Below are 22,474 nucleotides of genomic sequence, written 5' to 3'. Positions count from 1 at the left end.
GTAATGAAGGGTCATACACTTTACCAGCACAGCGGTCATCATTACTGTCCTAAAACAAGAGTATCAATACGGTTGGAGCATTTGAGTGTTTAATATCTAAGGGTTTATCTGGTGATTTTGTCTAATTGGAGAATTCTACGAAGAATATTCTACAATTACACATCGATGTCTCATGTCATTAATTCGTTCTGAAATAATGATGTTTTCCCTCTGTAAATGAGCTCCTGTAATTGGGTGTTCTGGGAAATGGATCCTCCATGGATTCCTACGACTGCTTTATGATCCCACTTGGTTTAGAATTGGACACAGATGGTAAATAGAGAAATTCTCTGGTGTCCTGTATGTTTCTATAAGACGAGTCCATTCACAGAAATTACTGGACATGATGCCAGATGTTCTGCATGAGACACGTCAGGTTTTCACGTTCTTTTTACGGGGAACCAGATGCTGCACTACAAATACTTATGCTCAAGACGGTCAGGAGCTGTAACTAGATGTCTGGTTGTTCAATGCTTGATATATAACTCATCGTTGCTGTTTCCTCCATGTTATAAAGTGACTTCTGAAGATATTCTGGTAAATTAATAAATTAATAGTTCTGGAGAAATGCTGGATTTGGTTGGTCACAGATTGACCGTGGGTGAGACCTATGACTGGTGAGTAATTGTACGGCCCACCAAAAAGTACAGAGGATTCCATATACTGCTACACTCTGCAGAACTGGAAAAGTATATACACTACGCATAAAAAATTACAGATATATGGCTTGCAGGTAAAAATTGATGGGAAAAACGAAAAGTTTGTGCTACAGTAATATTAGCTTTTCTATAGGATTTAAGTGTAAAGAACTTGCAGGCCACTCCATTTGACGTCCCCCAATCTCCAGCAGTGATTCTCTAAGGGTACAAACCCACTTGATGTATTTGCTGCGTGAATCAGTCTTAAAAATAAGCAGGCAAAACGCAGGTTGGCTTTATACAATTGTTCTGCGTTAAAATACGCAATTGCGTATTTTTGAAGCGTGAAGCTACATGCATTTTTCGCACAGGTTGTTAACAACTGATGCTTTGCTAACAATAAGCTTCACGCTTCAAAAATACGCAATTGCGTATTTTAACGCAGAACAATTGTATAAAGCCAACCTGCGTTTTGCCTGCTTATTTTTAAGACTGATTCACGCAGCAAATACGTCAAGTGGGTTTGTACCCTAAAGATGTAACCTCAATGTGCTGGAGCATTGTCCTACATGAAGATAAGATTAGACCTATGGTGTTCATGCAAAGGCAGAATGACCGGATTACTGATGTTATTCAAGTAGAAAGGGCATGTCACTGTACCATTCACAGTGTGTAAGGCAGTTCTGTATAGACTAGCAGGGCCGGCGTCAGCACCCGGCTAACTAGGGCAAATGCCGGGGCCCACAGCTCCTCTAGGGGCCCAGTCCCGTTTGTTACTACATTTTTTTGTTAGTAAAAAAGAAAAAAAAGTGTAGTAACAAAGGGGACTGGGCCCCTAGAGGCCGCATGTGACAGTTAGGGGCCACGCCGATACATACTGGGGCCCCCGGGCACCTGTCTTCCTTTACAAATATTCCCTACAGCCAGGTAGGAAAAAGGACCTTTGAGTGTGAAGGACCTTTGATGATGTCACGGGTCATGTGATCGGACACCTGACCCGATAGAGGGCAGCACAGTAGGCTCTGAAAACTAAGTGTTCTGTATGTGCTGGTTCTTCTAGTTGTTTTGTGTATAGAGGTCCTGCTGTAATATATATATATCTATTACAGCAGGATATATATATTACAGCAGGACCTCTATACACAAAACAACTAGATATCTGTATCTATCTATCTCTCTATCTATCTATCTATCTGCTATCTATCATCTATCTATCTATCTATCTTTTTTTTTTTAATTCGTTTTATTGAACAATGTAAAGAGTACAATAAACATTGTATTCAATGTGAAAGGTGCTTATACAGGGTCTCTTGACCAATCCCGTACAGAAGAAAGTCTCAAGCGTACAGTGAAGTAACTTAACACTTAACTGAACAAGACAACTATCTAAACAAGAAAAGGTCTTTCCCGGGTACAGTTCTAAGAGGAAAGTCGGGCCTCGAGGGAGTCTCTCAGAGTCCTATAACTTGAGGTAGTATATGCTGCCTGCGGAGAGGCGCACCAAAGTCCCCAAACCTTTTGAAATTTGTTAGGATGACCTCTTTTCATATAGACTATTTGGGAGAATGGAACCACAGTGTTGACTATTTTTTATCTATCTATCTATCTATCTATCTATCTATCTATCTATCTATCTATCTATCTATATCCTATCTATCTATCTATCTATCTATCTATCTATATTCTATCTATCTATCTATCTATCTATATCCTATCTATCTATCTATCTATCTATCTATCTATTATCTATCTGTCTCCTATCTATTATCTATCTATCTATCTATCTATCTAGAAAAAGGGGAGAAGCCGCACCTCCGATTCCAGATAGCGGGTGCTGTACGGAGTAAGTCCCTTGGCTCGGGATCCCAACACGTATCAAAAGAAATCAGCACACCAGCATGTAGTAAAAAAAGGAGTGGTATTTATTGCATGTGGCAAAAAACACAAAACAGGGATGCAACGTTTCCGTCTACTCCAAGACCATTGTCAAGCATGCAGTGTCACTACAACTGACAGATAGCCTCCCATTTTCCAAGCTTTGGAATGACCCATCTGCCACTTAGGCTTGTATACATTAGTCATCTGGATCTCAGGGTAGTAGGTTTTACTCTACTAGAATAGGTAGTCAGGATGCAAGGAGGAACAAGATTAAGGACACCATGCCCTGTGAGTAAGATGGGTAATAGTTTGTCCTGAGATCTTATAGACTCTTCATCTTCCTTTCACATTTTTGGTTGATATTTACATAGTAGCATTTAGTGGCCAGAGTTATATGAGTGCCAATCTCCTAGATCTGCAGTCATTTATTGAGCCCATTTATCCTATTATGAGATATTTTTGGGGTCCTCAGGATTCTGTATACACTCCTGAAACATACTAGTAGGGTAACCCTCATGTGTTTACGCTTGACCAGGATTGTAAGCCCCAGCAGGAAGTGGGTCTATGTGACTAGTCTGTGAGGAGCACTGATGGGTATGCCGAAACCTTATAACAGAACTGATATCATATCACAGATCTGATATCCCAGTGCCCTCTGATATGTGTGGTCTTCCACTGACCACGATTTGCTATGTTATGTTTTCACAGCTAAATATATATAAGAGAAGAGACATTGCCCTATACCCCTCCATTGTTTCATCACACCTATAATGGAGGGGAAGAATGAGACACATCCTGGCTTCACTTTAGTGGGCTTCTCTGATTTGCCTGAGCTTCGTATTCCTCTCTTCTCCATCTTCATGACAGCGTACATCATCTGCATTATAGGAAACCTCTCTATTTTCATGCTTATCATATCACAACCTCAACTTCATACCCCCATGTATTTCCTGATGGGGAATCTGGCATTTGTAGATATTTTCTTTACATCTATTACCATTCCACGGGCCTTGTATGGTCTCATCTCTGGAGACACCTACATCTCCTTCCACGGCTGCATCCTGCAGCTCTTCTTCTTCCTGGTAGTCGGTAACATGGACAGTTTCCTGCTGGCGCTCATGGCCTTTGATCGATATGCTGCAGTCTGTCATCCTTTGCGTTACCTTACCATCATGAGTCCAAAGACATGTATCTACTTGGTGGCCTCTTCATGGGCCATCTTGATCCTTCACTCAATTCTTTACACAATCGTAAACTCTACTCAGGCTCACTGTAAGTGGGTTTTACATCACTTCTTCTGTGACTGTCCTGTGGTATTGTCATTATCCTGTACAGTGGCTCCTGATCTTCAAATAGGAATGCTCTTTGAAAGTGCCATCATAATCTTTGGCCCAGTGTTCTTCATCTTGGTGTCCTACATACTGATCATAAGAGCCGTACTGAAGCTACATAGTTCAAAAGGAAACTGGCAAACCTTCTCTACGTGCTCCTCTCACCTCACCATGGTCATCATCTTTTACAGCACAATCTTATTTATGTATTCACGCCCAAACACCGTCTACTCTCCAGCCTATGACCGGATGGTCAGTATAGTGATTTGTCTTTTTATCCCCATGCTTAACCCTTTCATATACAGCCTGAGGAACGAGCAGGTTAAATCTGCTGTAAAGAAAGTCTTACTACAAGCTTCAAGCTGAGAAAAGTTAGTAGATCTTTAATCTGGTGGCCGCAGGACATTGTCATTCTTATTAGGGAAAGATGAATAAAATTACAAATTGACCAAAATTTAATTTGAAAAAATCTTGACAGTTTGAGCATTTTATTGTTGTTAGAGAAACAAAGGGAACATGGAGAAATAGATAAAACTTTGGCTTCCCGAATCAAGATGAACTGTAAAGCATGGGCTAACAGCATACAGACTCCTAAATGTTATATAGTTGAGAAAAGAATACATCACGTTCATCCTATAATCCTAGTATGTTGATCCAAAGGAAAAATAACCCCAATGAGGCAGAGTCCAATTGCCCCATAAGGGTATATGCACACAGAGTAATTTCCGTAGAAATCTGTGCGGAATTTGCAGCTCATTCCACCGTGCGTCCACTTGAAGTTCTGTCTGTCACATAGGCTCCACTATATGCTCGGGTAAATTCCGTTGTGCGCCCCAAAGAAATGACATGTAAATTCTTTGGGCGGACAGCGGAATCCGCCCGACTATAAAATGAAGTCTATGGGGCCGTCGGGGAGGAAAGGTGGAGCTTGCGGGCACGAGCGTCCTATCAGTAGAAATCTTGTGCCCTTAATGAGTAATATTATATTTTACAATAAAAGCATCCTGGCCTCTCTTGTACTTGATTAAAGAGGACCTGTCACCCCCGGTGCCCGGGTGACAGGCTCCCGACCCCCCCGCTAGAGCACCTTATACGTACCTGATCCCGCCGGGCCCCACTTCTTGATTTGGTCGGGTGACGGAGATGTCAGCGCCCGAAGCTCGGCGAGCGCGCTCCTGAGATGAGTCCAAGACTCATAGAGAATGACTGTTGAGTCCGATGCTCCGTCATTCTCTAAGAGTGTTGGACTCATCTCAGGAGTGCGCGCGCCGGGCTTCGGGCACTGACATCTCCGTCCCCCGACCGGATTAAGAAGCGGGACCCGGCGGGATCAGGTACGTATAAGGTGCTCTAGCAGGGGGTCGGGAGCCTGTCACCCTGACACGGGGGGTGACAGTTTCCCTTTAACCCCTTAAGGACCGGGCCTAAAATGGCCTTAAGGACCGAGGCAAATTTTATGAATTTGACCAGTGTCACTTTAGTCATTAATAACTTCGGGATGCTTTTACCTATCCGGCTGATTCTGAGATTGTTTTCTCGTGACATATTGTACTTTACATTTCTGGTAAATTGGAGTCGATAATTATAACAAATCTTTATGAAAAAAAAACAAAATAACATGAAAAATTGTGAAAAAATGCATTTTTCCAACTTTGAAACCTTACTGCTTATACAGAAAATGGTTATGCCACATAAATTATATATTAAATAGCATTAGCAACATGTCTACTTTATGTTGGCGGCATTTATTAAACGATCTTTCATTTTTTTTTAGACAATAGAAAGCTTAAAACATAAGCAGCAAATTACCAAATTTTCAGTAAAATTTCAAAATCAGATATTTTTAGGGACCTGTTCAGCTTTATAACTTAGGCTGGGTTCACACTTTGTATATTTGAGGCTGTATTTGTGAGGCTGTATAGCAACCAAAACCAGGAGTGGATTGAAAACACAGAAAGGCTCTGTTCACATAATGTTGTAATTGAGTGGATGGCCATCATTTAATGGCAAATATTTGCTGTTATTTTAAAACAACGGCTGTGGTATTGAAATAATGGCCGTTATTTACTGTTATATGACGCCATCCACTCAATTTCAACATTGTGTGAACAGATCCTTTCTGTGTTTTCAATCCACTCCTGGTTTTGGTTGCTATGAGGACCTGACATGAGGACCAAATACTGCCTGAAATATACATAGTGTGAACCCAGCATTAAGCTGGGTTCACACACTGTATACTTCAGGCAGTATTTGGTCCTCAAGTCAGGTCCTCATAGCAACCAAAACCAGGAGTGGATTGAAAACACAGAAAGGATCTGTTCACACAATGTTGAAATTGAGTGGATGGCCGTCATATAACGGTAAATAACTGCCATTATTTCAATATAACAGCCGTTGTTTTAAATAACAGCAAAAATTTGCCATTAAATGACGGCCATCCACTCAATTACAACATTATGTGAACATAGCCTTTCTGTGTTTTCAATCCACTCCTGGTTTTGGTTGCTATACAGCCTCACAAATACAGCCTCAAATATACATAGTGTGAACCCAGCCTTGAAGTGTATTTGAGGGGCCTGTATGTTATAAAGCCCAACAAAGCACCCCATTTCAGAAACTGCACCCCCGAAACTCTGCAAAAGCACACCCAGAAAGTTTTTTAACCCTTTAGGGGAGTCACAGAAATAAAAGCTAAGTGTGTAAGAAATTTGAAAATTTTAATTTTCTGTGCAGAGATTTTATTGTAATCCAATATCTTTCATAATTATAAACCTATTACCAGAGAAATGCACCCCAATATTGATTGCTCAGTTTCTGCAGTTTATAGAAATACCCCATATGTGTTATATTTGGTCATTTCTGACTGTACCACTTCAGGTTGGCAGAGGCTCTGGGGTGCCAAAACCTAAAAAACACCCCTAAAGGGACACCATTTAGAAAACTACACCCCTCAAGGAATGTAACAAGGGGTGCGGTGAGCATCTGGACCCCACAGGTGCTTCACAGATTTTCAGAACATTGTGGCGTGAAAAAAGAAAAAATAATTTTTTACACTAAAACGTTGTTCTAGCCTTCAATTTTTCATTTTCACAAAGGGATAAAAGGAATAAACCCCCAAAAACCATGTAGCACAGTTTCTCCCGAGTACGGAAATACCCCACATGTGGACATAAAGTGCCAAGCGGGCGCAGGACGAGCCTCCAAAGGGAAGGAGCGCCAATTGGCTTTTGGAAGCTGAATTTCACTGGAATGGATTTCAAGGGTCATGTCGCACTTACAAAGCGATCGTGCTGCCAAAACACTGGGAACCCCCCACAAGTGACCCCATTCTGGAAACTACACCCCTCAAGGAATCTAATAAGGGGTGCAGTGAGCATATGGACCCCACTGGTGACGGGCACAAATGTGGAATAATGTGACGTGAAAGGAAAAATTTTCATTTTTTCACTTTCACGACACAAATGTGCCCGTCATCAAGGGGTCCATATCCTCACTGCACCCCTTGCTAGATTCCCTGAGGGGTGTAGTTTCCAGAATGGGGTGACTTGTGGGGGGGTTTCCAGTTTTTTGGCAGCACAAGGGCTCTGTAAATGCGACATGGCGTTCATCATCCATTCTGGCCAAATCCAGCCTCCAAAATCCAAATGGCGCTCCTTCCCTTCGGAGGCTTGCCCTGCGCCCGCATGGCGCATTATGTCCACATGTGGGGTATTTACGGACTCGGGGGAAATTGCTCTACACACTGTGTTTTTTTTTATCTTTTAACCCCTTGTTAAAATGAAAAAATCAAGGCTAGACTAACATTATAGTGTAAAAAATGTAATATTTCATTTTCACTCCACATTGTTCCACATTTGTGCCCGTCACCAGTGGGGTCCATATGCTCACTACACCCCTTGTTACATTCCTTGAGGATGAGGATGAATGGAGGAAAAAAGGATCCCCCCATTCATCCTCACTGGCTGTTTTGGTGTCGGAGGCAATAATAACGTATGCGTCCGACGCCGAAAACGCCCTGGGGGCCATCTTTATACGGGGATTGGTATATGGGGTATGTAAATGTGTACTGGTGTAGTGTAAAACTTTATTCCGTGTAGTGTAATGGTGTTTTTTACATGTTTTTTTAACATTAAGTATAAAATATACCTACGCCAAGAAAGGAGTTGCCGATAAATGCCGCACTTATGTGCGGCACTTATCAGCAGACCGTGGCTGTAGGATATAGGAAAAAAACACCCTACGCCAAAAAGGAGGAGTTGCTGATCAGCGGCGCACTTATTTGCGATGCTGATCAGCACTCAGCGGCGATAGGGTGCGGAAAATTAAAAAAAAAAATTTGGAAAAAAAAATAAAAAATTCTTCAACCCTATAGCTACTGATATGTGTATTATATACACTTATCAGCCGCTAGGGGGCAGTAGGACCCGAATTCCGGAAATTGCCGAAGTTTGCCGACGCTGGAGTCGATGATTGCCGATGGGGACCGCCGGAAAAACACGAAGACGCCGACGAAGACGAGGACCCGATCGGGACCCGGAAGACGTGATCGGGACGCTGGATCCGGTGAGTATGGGTCAATACCTGCTCTGGACACCTCAGCTACCTAGCTGAGGTGTCCACAGCAGGTATTTAACCCTTTCATGGGGCACTTATATCGCCGTTCACGGCGATCGGGACATGGCACCGTGGCCACCATTACTTTTAACAGTAATGGCGGTCGGTGCCGTTCTCGGACAGCACCGACCGCCATTGCTTTCCGGGCCATCGGGTCACCGATGACCCGGAAAGCTGCAGATTGCCGCCATTGGCTGATCTGAATTGATCAGCCAATAGCGGCGATCGTCAGCACGGGAGGGGTTAATCACCCCCCATGCAGACAAGCAGGGATGGCCTGCTATACATTATAGCAGGCCATCCTCCCCGATTGCTGCGTGTGTACACGCAGTGATCGGGGAAACCACGGGCGTAAATGTACGCCCGTTTGCGTTAAGGCACGGGTTTTGGGGGTGTACACTTACGCCCGCGGTCGTTAAGGGGTTAAGGAGTCAGCCATGACAACATCATTTGGTAGGGAGTTCCATACTCTCTTGCATAGTCCATAGTGCGCTGACAGTAAAGAATCCTCATCTGTTACGATGGTGAAACCTTCTTTCTTCTAGACGTAGAGGATGTCTTGACTTAGTTACAGGCCTAGGTGTAAAAAGATCACTAGAAAGATCTCTGTACTGTCCATTGATATATTTGTACATTGTAATCAGATCGCCCCTAAGACGTATTTTTTCTAAACTAAATAACCCCAAGCTTGATAACCTGTCCTGGTCCTGTAACCCACCTATTTCCCTAATGACCTTGGTTGCCTTCTTCTGCACCCGCTCCAGTTCAGCCATTGCCCGCTGCTGTACACAGTATTCCATGTGTGATCGAACCAGTGACTTGTAAACAGGCAAAACCATGTTCTCGCTTTTAGTATCTTGGCCTCTTTTGAAGCATCCATTGATGTTATTTACCTTGGCAGCTGCTGCCTGGCACTGATCGCTAAAGCTGAGTTTACTTTCCAGCCCTGTTGACAAGTCCTTCACAGTCACAGTTTTACCCAGTGGTTATTATTTTGCACATAGTTGTACATTAATTTCTACTGCCCAAGTTCATAACTTTACATTTGGCTGACCAGTTGATTTGAAAATAAATAAATACATTTCTTGCTGGAGTACCCCTTTAACTTCTTTCAGTCCCACTTTAATTTTCCCTTTTACCTCCTCTTAAGTGTACCGTGCCAGAAAATCACTCCACACTCGTAAATTCTCCCTTTGCTCCCCATTCAAACGGATAAAATGCAGCGGGCTCCTAACTCCTGCCGTAACCAAAGACAAACGCCTACAAAATATCCGCCCCATAGGGATAATCCGGCAGGCAAAATTTAGCTTACCCAGCACAGACTGCAACTGACGCAAGCGCACCTTCTTAGCCACTCTTAACTCCCCACCCCCTGCACCAAGTCAAGCAATTTGTCCTCGGGTAACCTGCATTCCATAGCCACCGAATCTATTTCGATCCCCAGAAAACGGATAGTGGTAGTAGGCCCTTCCGTCTTCTCAGGAGTTAAGGGGATACCAAAACGCTGCGCAACCTGCTCAAGAGTATGAAGCAACACCGGAAACACAGGAAATCATCTAAATAATGCAAGACGGAGTTCAGACCCGCCTCCTCCCGAACCACCCACTCAACAAAGGTGCTGAAACACTCAAAGTACGCACAAGATATCGAACACCCCATCGGGAGACAGCGGTCCACATAAAAAGAGCCGTCCCACACGCACCCGAGGAGGTGAAAACAGTCCGGGTGAACCGGCAGGAGCTTGAATGCCGCCTCGATATCCGTCTTGGCCATAAGGGTCCCCGGACCCAATCGGCGCACTCAAGCCACTGCCCTATCAACCGAAACATAAGTCACTGAACACAACTCATCATCAATACCGTCATTCACAGAGAAACCTTCCGGGTAAGACAAATGATGTATGAGACAGAATTTATTGGGCTCCCTCTTAGGAACGACTCCCAATGGGGATACCTGCAAGTGAGGCCAAGGAGGCTCCCTAAAGGGGCCCGCCATACGACCTAACGCCACCTCCTTCCCTAACTTATCGGCCACTATATCAGGGTGCATTCTAGCAGACTTTAAGTTCCTGGGGCGAAAAACCGAAGCATCAACCAAAAAGGGGATGCGAAAACCAAAACGAAAACCCTCCTCCAAAAACCGTGCAGCACTTGCATCATGATATCTACTTAGGTACGGGACCATCTCATCTACCTTCACCGGTGTCACCCCTCTTGTTAACAGCGTCTGATTGCCTGCCCTTTGGTTTCCTGAAGCACCGAACTGCGCTGTGGGTCCCCCCGCAATACCAGCATTCATGTTTGAAGCGACAGGTGCCTGGGAAACGACACTGCCCTTCGTTAAATTGCCAACAGCAACCCGGTCGGCGAGAGGCCGGGGGGCCCTGTGTCTCGGAGACTCCCCCGGCCCCAGCCCGAAACGGCTGCTGAGGCAAACGCGCTGCCACCATGAGTCGCATCCAAAGACTGATGTCTTTGTGATCCCAACGAATGGCGGGGCGTACTGCCTTCCTCTGACGAAATTGCTCGTCATACCGAAGCCAGACCGTCCCGCCATACACCCTGTACGCCTCTGCAATAGAATCCAGATAACAGAACAACCCCCGAAAAATGCTGCGGGGCCTTCTCACCAATAACGCACAGTAGAATACAAAAGGCCTGCAACCAATTAGAAAAGGTACGGGGGATAAGGCGATATCACCGCCGCTCCTCCTCCTCTTTCTTGGACTCCGTCACTTTCACCCTGTCCAAGTTAAATTTTTCTAAAGGTAGCAGGGAAAAAATCTCGACGTATTCGTCTTTCCAGATTTTTTCCCTGACTTCCTGTTTAAGGTGCGCCCCCAACGGGCCATCAAAACAGACATAAACCTCTCCCCGAGCTGCATCGTCCAAACGGACCGGATCCACCACGGGGTCAGAGGAAGTTGACGCTGCCACCGGCACAGGCGCAACCCCCAGGACCACCACGACCATCGACACCGGGCCTGTCAGACTGGAAGGAGCCACCTGGCGGGACAAACTCCTGGACCCTCTACGGCGTCGGGCTCCCTCCGCCTGGCGAGCGAAGGTAGCGGGCAGAGCTCCTGCTCCACCACGGACTTCTCTTGCTGCAGCAGCAGCACATGCGGCAGCTGAAGGGGACAGGCGCAGGGCACCAGGGACATCTTGAAAGGCTGCCTCTCCGCTCTGCAGCTCAGGAGAGTCAGCCGCACTGCTCCGGGAGGGGTCGGGGGAAGATAGGAGGGAGGAGGGGGAGGCCAGGAGAGAAATCCCCTCCTCTGCAAATTCCACCTGCCGGGACCCGCTCCGCCGCTCCCCTCGAGCACCCAGCAGCGGCGGGGTTAAGGTGGAGGGGCCGGCCAGTGGAAGGAGGGACAGGAGAGACGGAGCAGGCCAGGGGGCGGGGCCTCCCGCAGCAGCACGGTCCCGCGGTGCCGCCGAATTCCTCCCGGCTCGAGCAGCAGGTGAGCTCCTGCCCTGCTCCCCGGAGCCGACCGGAGGGTCCCTGGAGGGGCTCCCTGGCCGACGGGACCGGGCGGGAGCCCGTGTGTGGGCCGCCGGCGATCAGGAGGGGGCGGAGAGAGACCAGGTAAGGGGGGAGGAGAGGGGCCACCAGAGGAGAAGGCCGGGGGTCCCCTGGAAGCCGGAGCCAGCTGGGAGGCCAGAGCAGGGGGGACAGCCCCATCCACAGCCCTGCCGCGCGATTCCTTCCCGGCCAGCCACCAGCAGCAGGGCGGGCCCGGCCGCAGGCGCCGACCAGAGGGTCCCGCGAGGGGCTCCTGGCTCGTCGGGACCGCTTAGGGCTGGATGAGGGGCTGAGACGGACCGGAGGGCGGCTTCTGCGCGCCCGCATAGCTCTGGCCGTCCATAGCTCTGGAGGGGGGTCCAGGTCAGGGACTGGGTGGTGGGTGGGGGCCGGTGAGGGAGGCACAGGTGGATGCTCCATGGCTAACCTCATCTGTTCCTCCAGCCAGGAAGCCCCGTGCTGTGCCACCAACCCCCAGAGGGACTGAAGAAAGGCCTGGTCTGCCATCCGGATCCTCGACAGCAGCAGCAGCTCCTCACAGACGAATCCAGCAGCTCCTCGTGGGCACCTCCGCTCTGAATCGGGTCCGGCAAGAACTGTAGCTCCACCTCTTCCTCCTCTTCTTATAACACCGCGTCCGTTGGTAAGTGACTCACCTAGCAACTCCCGCACTTTTCTCCTCAAACCCCTCACCCCCTCCCAACTGGCTCACACTTAACCCCTTACTGCCCCACTTAACCCCTTGAACTACACTCCCAGCTAACCTAGTCATGCTGGGCCTCCGCTAGGTCTGCGCCACCGCTCCGTGCCCTTCCTAAATTGCAATTATAGACAAACACGACCTACCTAAACAACTAGCATACAGACAGTTGTGCCAACCATGTCTTTTACTGAGCACAGTGAGTAAACGTCTACTGTGCAGAGATAGAAGGGACGGTGATACTCCAGTGGGACAGTTTGGCCACGTGACAAACCATATCAGAACTGTATTTGTGGCCCTATTGGTTGTCACCAAACATTCCAAGATATAACTATAAATGGCTAAGCAGAAGCTGTAACACTATGAGCAGGGTGTTTTAGGCGATGTTCACACACAGTAAAAATAAAGCAAAATAAAGCTGTATTTTTAATGTAATAATGCACTCCGTTGAAGTCAAAGGGAAGTTGGCTGGCAGTGCCCGCACAGCATAGAATGTGTATCAATGCAATACTATTAAAGTGGCATTCCATTGGTACAGCTTGTCTATGTCTGTCTTGTCTATGGCTGTAACAGTAGCTTGTTCATGGAAGGCATGGAAAAGAATGTGATCTAGGGAGGGTCTTCAGAAGTTGTTGTAGTGCAGGTTAGCTGGGTGCTGACTACCAGTTCATGGCTATTGTCACTGGCCCATGTGGTATGCTAGCAAATCCCCAGATCCACAAACATTTTTACTAACTCAGTTATCCCCGTTGAGCTGTGTGTTGGCGAAGGACATCAAGCACACAGATTCTTGAGATAACTGGAAAACTTTACTGAACAGTCTTTAAAACACAATCCAGTACATTCTCTTGATCACAAGGTGCAGATGAGCTTAATAGCTTGAGAGGTAGTAAGCTGGACACTTTAAGTAGTGCCTCTACTGCTAGCAGGTAAACTGGAGATATCAGTTTTGATGAGTTTGAGTTGTTAAAGGCTATATGTGAGATATGACTTTAGATAGATGACTTGATAAAGGTGACTTTAGAGAAGTGGCTAAGAAGAGCGACTACATAATGAGTGCTCTGTCCAGTTAGGAACAGATTGAGAGGGACATATGCAGGAACACAACCATTGACAGGGAACCTGATCGCTACCTTCTGTGATCGGAGGCTTGAAGGAAGGCGGTGAGCCAGGGGACACGTAGGCAAGAAGCAACTTCTCCAACCTCAGACACAAAGGGACATAAAGGGGCCTCTGAGCTTGGACTGGTCGAACCTCAGAAATAGCCACAATCTAGGTGGTTATCGCTATTTTATCTTTACTCCTATTCAAGACATCAGAATGAGATCCTGTAAGGTGTGAGATGCGGCCACTATGGATAGGACTTGTTTCTCCAACACATCCTAAAGATGATCGATCAGAGTGAGATCTGGGAATATGGATGCTATGTCACCACATTAATCTCTTTGTCGTGTTGCGTTTTCCTGAACAATGTCTACAGTGTGGCCTAGGGCATTATCCTCCTTAGTAGGGGACATTGTATAATGTTTAGGTAGGTGGTACGTGTCACAGTAACATCCACATGATGCACGTACATAATATTGTCCTTTACACTTCCCCTGCCATCTGGTCATTTTCCCATAGTGCTTCCTGGGGCCATTTCTTCCCCAGGTAAGTTTCACACACATGATGTAGAATGGGATCTTTGAGACCAAAGGCCTTCTTCCTTTGCTCCAGGCTCCAGTTCTGATGGTCATGTGGCCATTGTAGACAATTTCTGTGGTGGTCAAGAGTCAGCATGGGCCCTCTAGACAGTCTGCAGGGCCCCATACACTGCAAGATGTGTTGTTCTAGCCGGCAGGACCTTTTCACCACTTCACTCTATAGCAGCTCTTCTGTGGGATCGTCCAAGACAAAATAGCCCCCCCCCCCCCCCAATCACACTCAAATACACATGTTCCCATGATCCTGTTGCTGGTTCCGTGATTGTCCTTCCTTGGACACTTTTGTTTGGTACTAACCACTACATACCAGGAACACCCCACAAGACCAATGTTCTCAAGATGCTCTGACCCTGGTATCTACACATCACTATTAGACCATTAGCAAAGTCGTCCAAATCCTTACAGATCCTGACCATTTTTTCCTTCTTCCATTACATCACTTCATTAACGTATTGGTCACTTTCAGCCAAAGGGTGAAAGCATTTGTATAACTGACAGCAGTAATGAAGGGTCATACACTTTACCAGCACAGCGGTCATCATTACTGTCCTAAAACAAGAGTATCAATACGGTTGGAGCATTTGAGTGTTTAATATCTAAGGGTTTATCTGGTGATTTTGTCTAATTGGAGAATTCTACGAAGAATATTCTACAATTACACATCGATGTCTCATGTCATTAATTCGTTCTGAAATAATGATGTTTTCCCTCTGTAAATGAGCTCCTGTAATTGGCTGCTGTGGGAAATGGATCCTCCATGGATTCCTACGACTGCTTTATGATCCCACTTGGTTTAGAATTGGACACAGATGGTAAATAGAGAAATCCTCTGGTGTCCTGTATGTTTCTATAAGACGAGTCCATTCACAGAAATCACTGGACATGATGCGAGATGTTCTGCATGAGACACGTCAGGTTTTTACGTTCTTTTTACGGGGAACCAGATGCTGCACTACAAATACTTATGCTCAAGGACGGTCAGGAGCTGTAACTAGATGTCTGGTTGTTCAATGCTTGATATATAACTCATCGTTGCTGTTTCCTCCATGTTATGAAGTGACTTCTGAAGATATTCTGGTAAATTAATAAATTAATAGTTCTGGAGAAATGCTGGATTTGGTAGGTCACAGATCGACCGTGGGTGAGACCTATGACTGGTGAGTAATTGTACGGCCCACCAAAAAGTACAGCGGATTCCATATACTGCTACACTCTGCAGAACTGGAAAAGTATATACACTACGCATAAAAAATTAGGGATATATGGCTTGCAGGTAAAAATTGATGGGAAAAATGAAAAGTTCACGCTACAGTAATATTAGGTTTTCTATAGAATTTAAGTGTAAAGAACTTGCAGGCCACTCCATTTGAGGTCCCCCAATCTCCAGCAGTGATTCTCTAAAGATGTAACCTCAATGTGCTGGAGCATTGTCCTACATGAAGATAAGATTAGGCCTATCGTGTTCATGCAAAGGCAGAATGACCGGATTACTGATGTTATTCAAGTAGAAAGGGCATGTCACTGTACCATTCACACAGTGTAGGGAAGTTCTGTATAGACTAGACACCTGCCCACACTGTAACACCTCCACCACTAGACACACCTGTCCTGTACACTGTAAAACCACCACCACTAAAGACAACAGTGGTTGATGCATATTGTCATCCTAAACGTCTCCAATATCGTTGGTGGCCATAGTTTCTACTTAGCGTGAGTCAACTTTTATCAGTGAACGGCACTGAGGCCCACTGGTTCCTCATTTAACATAGAAGGACAGCAATATGCATCAACTACTGTTGCCTTTGGTGGTGGTGTACAGTGTACAGGGCAGGTGTGTCTAGTGGTGGTGGTGTTACAGTGTACAGGGCAGGTGTGTCTAGTGGTGGTGGTGTTACAGTGTACAGGGCAGGTGTGTCTAGTGGTGATGGTGTTACAGTGTACGAGGCAGGTGTGTCTAGTGGTGGAAATGTTACAGTGTACAGGGCAGGTGTGTCTAGTGGTGGTGGTATTACAGTGTGGGCAGGTGTCTCTAGTGGTTATGGTGTTACAGTGTACAGGGCAGGTGTGTCTAGTGGTGGTGGTGTACAGTGTACAGGGCAGGTGTGTCTAGTGGTGGTGGTGTTACAGTGTGGGCAGGTGTGTCTAGTGGTGGCGGTGTTACAGTGTACAGGGCAGGTGTGTCTAGTGGTGGTGGTGTACAGTGTACAGGGCAGGTGTCTCTAGTGGTTATGGTGTTACAGTGTACAGGGCAGGTGTGTCTAGTGGTGGTAATGTTAAAGTCTTCCGGACAGGTGTGTCTAGTCTATACAGAATGGCCCTACACTGTGTGAATGGTACAGTGACAAACCCATACTTCTTGAATACCATCAGTAATCCAGTCATTGTGTCTCTGCATGAACAGCACAGGCCTAATGTCATCTTCATGGAGGACAATGCTCCAGCTCATCCAGGTCACATCATCATTAGGGAGTGGCTGCTGGAGACTGGGGGACCTCACATGGAGTGGCTGCTGGAGACTGAGGGACCTCACATGGAGTGGCTGCTGGAGACTGGGGGACCTCACATGGAGCGGCTGCTGGAGACTGGGGGACCTCACATGGAGCAGCTGCTGGAGACTGGGGGACCTCACATGGAGCAGCTGCTGGAGACTGGGGGACCTCACATGGAGCGGCTGCTGGAGACTGGGGGACCTCACATGGAGCGGCTGCTGGAGACTGGGGGACCTCGCATGGAGCGCCTGCTGGAGACTGGGGGACCTCACATGGAGCAGCTGCTGGAGACTGGGGGACCTCACATGGAGCGGCTGCTGGAGACTGAGGGACCTCACATGGAGCAGCTGCTGGAGACTGGGGGACCTCACATGGAGCAGCTGCTGGAGACTGAGGGACCTCACATGGAGCGGCTGCTGGAGACTGGGGGACCTCACATGGAGCAGCTGCTGGAGACTGAGGGACCTCACATGGAGCGGCTGCTGGAGACTGGGGGACCTCACATGGAGCAGCTGCTGGAGACTGGGGGACCTCACATGGAGCGGCTGCTGGAGACTGAGGGACCTCACATGGAGCGGCTGCTGGAGACTGGGGGACCTCACACGGAGCGGCTGCTGGAGACTGGGGGACCTCACATGGAGCGGCTGCTGGAGACTGAGGGACCTCACACGGAGCGGCTGCTGGAGACTGGGGGACCTCACATGGAGCAGCTGCTGGAGACTGAGGGACCTCACATGGAGCGGCTGCTACTGGAGACTGAGGGACCTCACATGGAGCGGCTGCTGGAGACTGGGGGACCTCACATGGAGCGGCTGCTGGAGACTGGGGGACCTCACATGGAGCAGCTGCTGGAGACTGAGGGACCTCACATGGAGCGGCTGCTGGAGACTGAGGGACCTCACATGGAGCGGCTGCTGCTGGAGACTGAGGGACCTCACATGGAGCGGCTGCTGGAGACTGGGGGACCTCACATGGAGCGGCTGCTGGAGACTGGGGGACCTCACACGGAGCGGCTGCTGGAGACTGGGGGACCTCACATGGAGCGGCTGCTGGAGACTGGGGGACCTCACACGGAGCGGCTGCTGGAGACTGGGGGACCTCACATGGAGCAGCTTCTGGAGACTGGGGGACCTCACATGGAGCAGCTGCTGGAGACTGGATGACCTCACATGGAGTGTCCTACAGACTGGAATCACTTAAAAAACGTATGGGATAAGCTGAGTCGCCACGTAGAGGCTTGTAACTTTGTACCCCAGAACCTCAATGACCTGAGGGTCGCCCTTCAATAACAGTAGGATGCCGTGCCTCAGTAGATAATAAGAAGACTTGTTAACTGCAGCTATAATTGGTGCTCAAGGTCACATGACAAGTTATAGAGACAGTGACATAACGTTGCGGTACATCTACCACTGGGGGCAGCTTTTGTTTCAATAATGTTGAAGATGAGGAAATCACCATCGCTGCTTCTACTTTAAATGTGCATCTCCATAACTAAATTTAAAACATTAGGCAATTAAAAGTTTGAAAACTCTATCTTTTTTTTTAACTCTAGCTCCCTGCTAGGTCCTCCGATGTGTTTACAGCTGTTGTCTAGGTTCGTCTGTGTTATTAGCAATGGCCAGGCTGATGATTTACTCCCTGGTCAGATCTGGGAGCTTGTGTGTTCAGGTTCCCCTGCCAGCCCCCTTATCTCTGCAGTAATCCAACACACTGACAACTCCCAGCAGTGTGGAGCTCAGCACAGAACAGCAGAGCTCAGGCCAACAGCCATGATGCCAGCCTTAGAGCTGCTGATGAAGAGGACCAATCACAATGAAGGAGCCTGCCCACTGCTGATGAAGAGGACCAATCACAATGAAGGAGCCCGCCCACCGAGGAAAACAGCAAGCAGAGAAATCTTCAAGCAACATGCAAGGTAAAAAGTGGATGTGGGAATAACCCTTTAAATACCCCATGATATAATATCACTGGAGTTGGAACTTTTTTAGTTTTCTTTACATTTTACCTGCAAGCCAAATATCTCTAACTTTTTGTGAGTATACTTTTTGTATTGTATATACTGTACATTACAATATGTTTTTGCGGCTCCTTGCACAAGGCGTTGTTAAAGGGAATGTCTCACCTACATTATTTGTTTTACAGGATTAGAGATGAATACTGATACATATTCTCTATATACTTATCTGTTTCTATGTTTTTAATATAAATTTTACATTATTATGAGGGCAGCAATCTTTCCTGAGCTTCTTTCCTGTTGGGTTGTTAACAAGGCTGTTAGATGCTTTAAAACAGCTACATGGACATGGGGTGGTGTGGGCACTGGGGGTGGGGGGCATTTCAGGTTTTGCCTCAGGCAGCAGAAAACCTAAATGCTTTATAGCAGCTACATGGACATTGGAAATAATAGACTATGGGAGAGTTTTTCAGTCATGCTCTTGTGCAGTGAGGGAGAGGAGGGAAGCTGTGACCATCACCTATTGTGAATGGCCTGATCCCATTTCATCTGTATACTGTCTCTACTGTTACTCTTGTCTGTGATGGTAAGGAGGAGAATGCGGAAAAGTGATCTGTACAGAACAGATGTAAGCTTATTATTAGGCTTAGAAACACACAAACCACTTTATTGGTGGGTTGGGGGTAACAGAAGAAAATACCAATGCTGTACCCTCATGCTCAGCGGCCAGGGAGAAAGACACCACCCACATTGATTGAAGGCGCCCATATTATGGCTTGCCAGTAGTTTTTGCAGCAAGGATCATGGCGCTTTTATGGGTCCATAATAACTATAGAACAGAAAGTGCAACAGCAACCTACAGGTGCAAGTGCTTACCGTACATACTCCCTCCGGCATACCATACACACAATAAAAACCTGCTCTATAGATATTAAAAAATGAGGATCTTAGCAAACTATTTGATGAAACAGAGTGTCCCATGTCACCAGGTTAAGGTGTCCTCAGAGACATGGTCCTACTCTAGCATTCTCACATTAGCAATGGCCTCGCCTGGGTTGACAATAAGCCTCCAACTGGGCAGATAGCCTCCCATTTTCCAAGCTTTGGAATTACCCATCTGCCACTTAGGCTTGTATACATTAGTCATCTGGATCTCAGGGTAGTAGGTTTTACTCTACTAGAATAGGTAGTCAGGATGCAAGGAGGAACAAGAATAAGGACACCATGCCCTGTGAGTAAGATGGGTAATAGCTTGTCCTGAGATCTTATAGACTATTTCTTCATCTTCCTTTCACATTTTTGGTTGATATTTACATAGTAGCATATCGTTCAGATTATTGTTAAATCGTTCGAATCTAAACGATAATCATTCGGTTGAAATGCAGTTAACGATTAACGACCGAACTAGAAATCGCTGATTGCTTTATAGGACCTGGACCTATTTTTATCGTTGCTCGTTCGCAAAACGTTCACAAATCGTTCGCATTGAATAAGACGACGTTCGGTCTTTCGCAGTAGATACGAACACAATAGCGAAGAAAAAACTATCGCAAATACGATTATAAGTAACGATTATCGTTCCATGGAAATGAGTGAGTGAATGAGTGAGTTTTCAGGTCTTTCGCAATAGCGGTCGTTTGAGATTGTTAATCGTTAACAATTATGCGAATGATAATCGTCTGGTGGAATAGGGACCTAAAGGCTGTTATAAACCCTCTAATATGAGGGCCAATCTCCTAGATCTGCAGTCGGTTATTGAGCCCATTTATCCTATTATGAGATATTTTTGGGGTCCTCAGGATTCTGTATACACTCCTGAAACATACTAGTAGGGTAACCCTCATGTGTTTACGCTTGACCAGGATTATGAACCCCAGCAAGAAGTGGGTCTATGTGACTAGTCTGTGAAGAGCACTGATGGGTATGCCGGAATCTTATAACAGGACTGATATCATATAACATATCCGATATCCCAGTGCCCTCTGATATGTGTGGTCTTCCACTGACCACGATTTGCTATGTTATGTTTTCACAGCTAAATATATATGAGAAGAGACATTGCACTATACCCCTCCATTGTTTTATCACACATATAATGGAGGGGAAGAATGAGACACATCCTGGCTTCACTTTAGTGGGCTTCTCTGATTTGCCTGAGCTTCGTATTCCTCTCTTCTCCATCTTCATGACAGCGTACATCATCTGCATTATAGGAAACTTCTCTATTTCCATGCTTATCATATCACAACCTCAACTTCATACCCCCATGTATGTCCTGATGGGGAATCTGGCATTTGTAGATATTTTCTTTACATCTATTACCATTCCACGGGCCTTGTATGGCCTCATCTCCGGAGACACCTACATCTCCTTCCACGGCTGCATCCTGCAGCTCTTCTTCTTCCTGATAGTCGGTAACATGGACAGTTTCCTTCTGGCGCTTATGGCCTTTGATCGATATGCTGCAGTCTGTCATCCTTTGCGTTACCTTACCATCATGAGTCCGAAGACATGTATCTACTTGGTGGCCTCTTCATGGGTCATCTTGATCCTTCACTCAATTCTTTACACAATCGTAAACTCTACTCAGGCTCACTGTAAGTGGGTTTTACATCACTTCTTCTGTGACTGTCCTGTGGTATTGTCATTATCCTGTACAGTGGCTCCTGATCTTCAAATAGGAATGCTCTTTGAAAGTGCCATCATAATCCTTGGCCCAGTGTTCTTCATCTTGGTGTCCTACATACTGATCATAAGAGCCGTACTGAAGCTACATAGTTCAAAAGGAAACTGGCAAACCTTCTCTACGTGCTCCTCTCACCTCACCATGGTCATCATCTTTTACAGCACACTCATATTTATGTATTCACGCCCAAACACCGTCTACTCTCCAGCCTATGACCGGATGGTCAGTATAGTGTTTTGTCTTTTTATCCCCATGCTCAACCCTTTCATATACAGCCTGAGGAACGAGCAGGTTAAATCTGCTGTAAAGAGAGTCTTACTACAAGCTTCAAGCTGAAAAAAGTTAGTAGATCCTTAATCTGGTGGCTGTCGGACATTGTCATTCTTATTAGGGAAAGATGAATAAAATTACAAGTTGACCAAAATTTTTATTTGAACAAATTTTGACAGTTAGAGCAATTTTTTGTTGGGAAAAGAAGGGGGACATGAAGACAGAGATAAACCTTCGGTTTCCCAAATCAAGATGAACTGTAAATAGAGATGAGCGAACCTGGAGCATGCTCGAGTCCATCCAAACCCGAACTTTCGGCATTTGATTAGCGGTGGCTGCTGAAGTTGGATAAAGCCCTAAGACTATGTGGAAAACATGGATATAGTCATTAGCTGTATCCATGTTTTCCAGACAACCTTAGAGCTTTATCCAAGTTCAGCAGCCCCCGCTAATCAAATGCCGATTGTTCGGGTTCGGATGGACTCGAACTAGAACCCGGTTCGCTCATCTCTAACTGTAAAGTATGGGTTAACAGCACACAGACTTCTAAAAGTTACATAGTTGATAAAAGAATACATCATTTTTATCCTATAATCATACTATGTTGATCCAAAGGAAAAATAACCCCAATAAGGCAGATTCCAGTT

General features: G+C 46.3%; 2 protein-coding genes across 2 annotated transcripts; both read left to right on the top strand.

The window, feature by feature from the left end:
• The first annotated feature begins 3,325 nt into the window (after window positions 1-3,325).
• LOC138766593 (olfactory receptor 1L4-like) lies at window positions 3,326-4,252 on the top strand. The gene has a single exon (XM_069944183.1). The coding sequence runs from the start codon at window positions 3,326-3,328 to the stop codon at window positions 4,250-4,252; it is 927 nt and encodes a 308-aa protein (XP_069800284.1).
• A 16,714-nt stretch (window positions 4,253-20,966) lies between these two features.
• LOC138766592 (olfactory receptor 1L4-like) lies at window positions 20,967-21,893 on the top strand. Its single transcript, XM_069944182.1, has one exon. It carries the CDS (start codon window positions 20,967-20,969, stop codon window positions 21,891-21,893), a length of 927 nt encoding a protein of 308 aa, XP_069800283.1.
• Window positions 21,894-22,474: the final 581 nt, after the last annotated feature.

The sequence above is a fragment of the Dendropsophus ebraccatus genome, chromosome 10, assembly GCF_027789765.1.
Source record: "Dendropsophus ebraccatus isolate aDenEbr1 chromosome 10, aDenEbr1.pat, whole genome shotgun sequence".
NCBI lineage: Eukaryota > Metazoa > Chordata > Amphibia > Anura > Hylidae > Dendropsophus > Dendropsophus ebraccatus.
This window is presented reverse-complemented; position numbering and strand designations above follow the sequence as displayed.

Coding starts and splice junctions, on each gene's coding strand:
- LOC138766593 (XM_069944183.1), top strand. CDS start 3,326: ATGGAGGGGAAGAATGAGACACATCCTGGCTTCACTTTAGTGGGCTTC.
- LOC138766592 (XM_069944182.1), top strand. CDS start 20,967: ATGGAGGGGAAGAATGAGACACATCCTGGCTTCACTTTAGTGGGCTTC.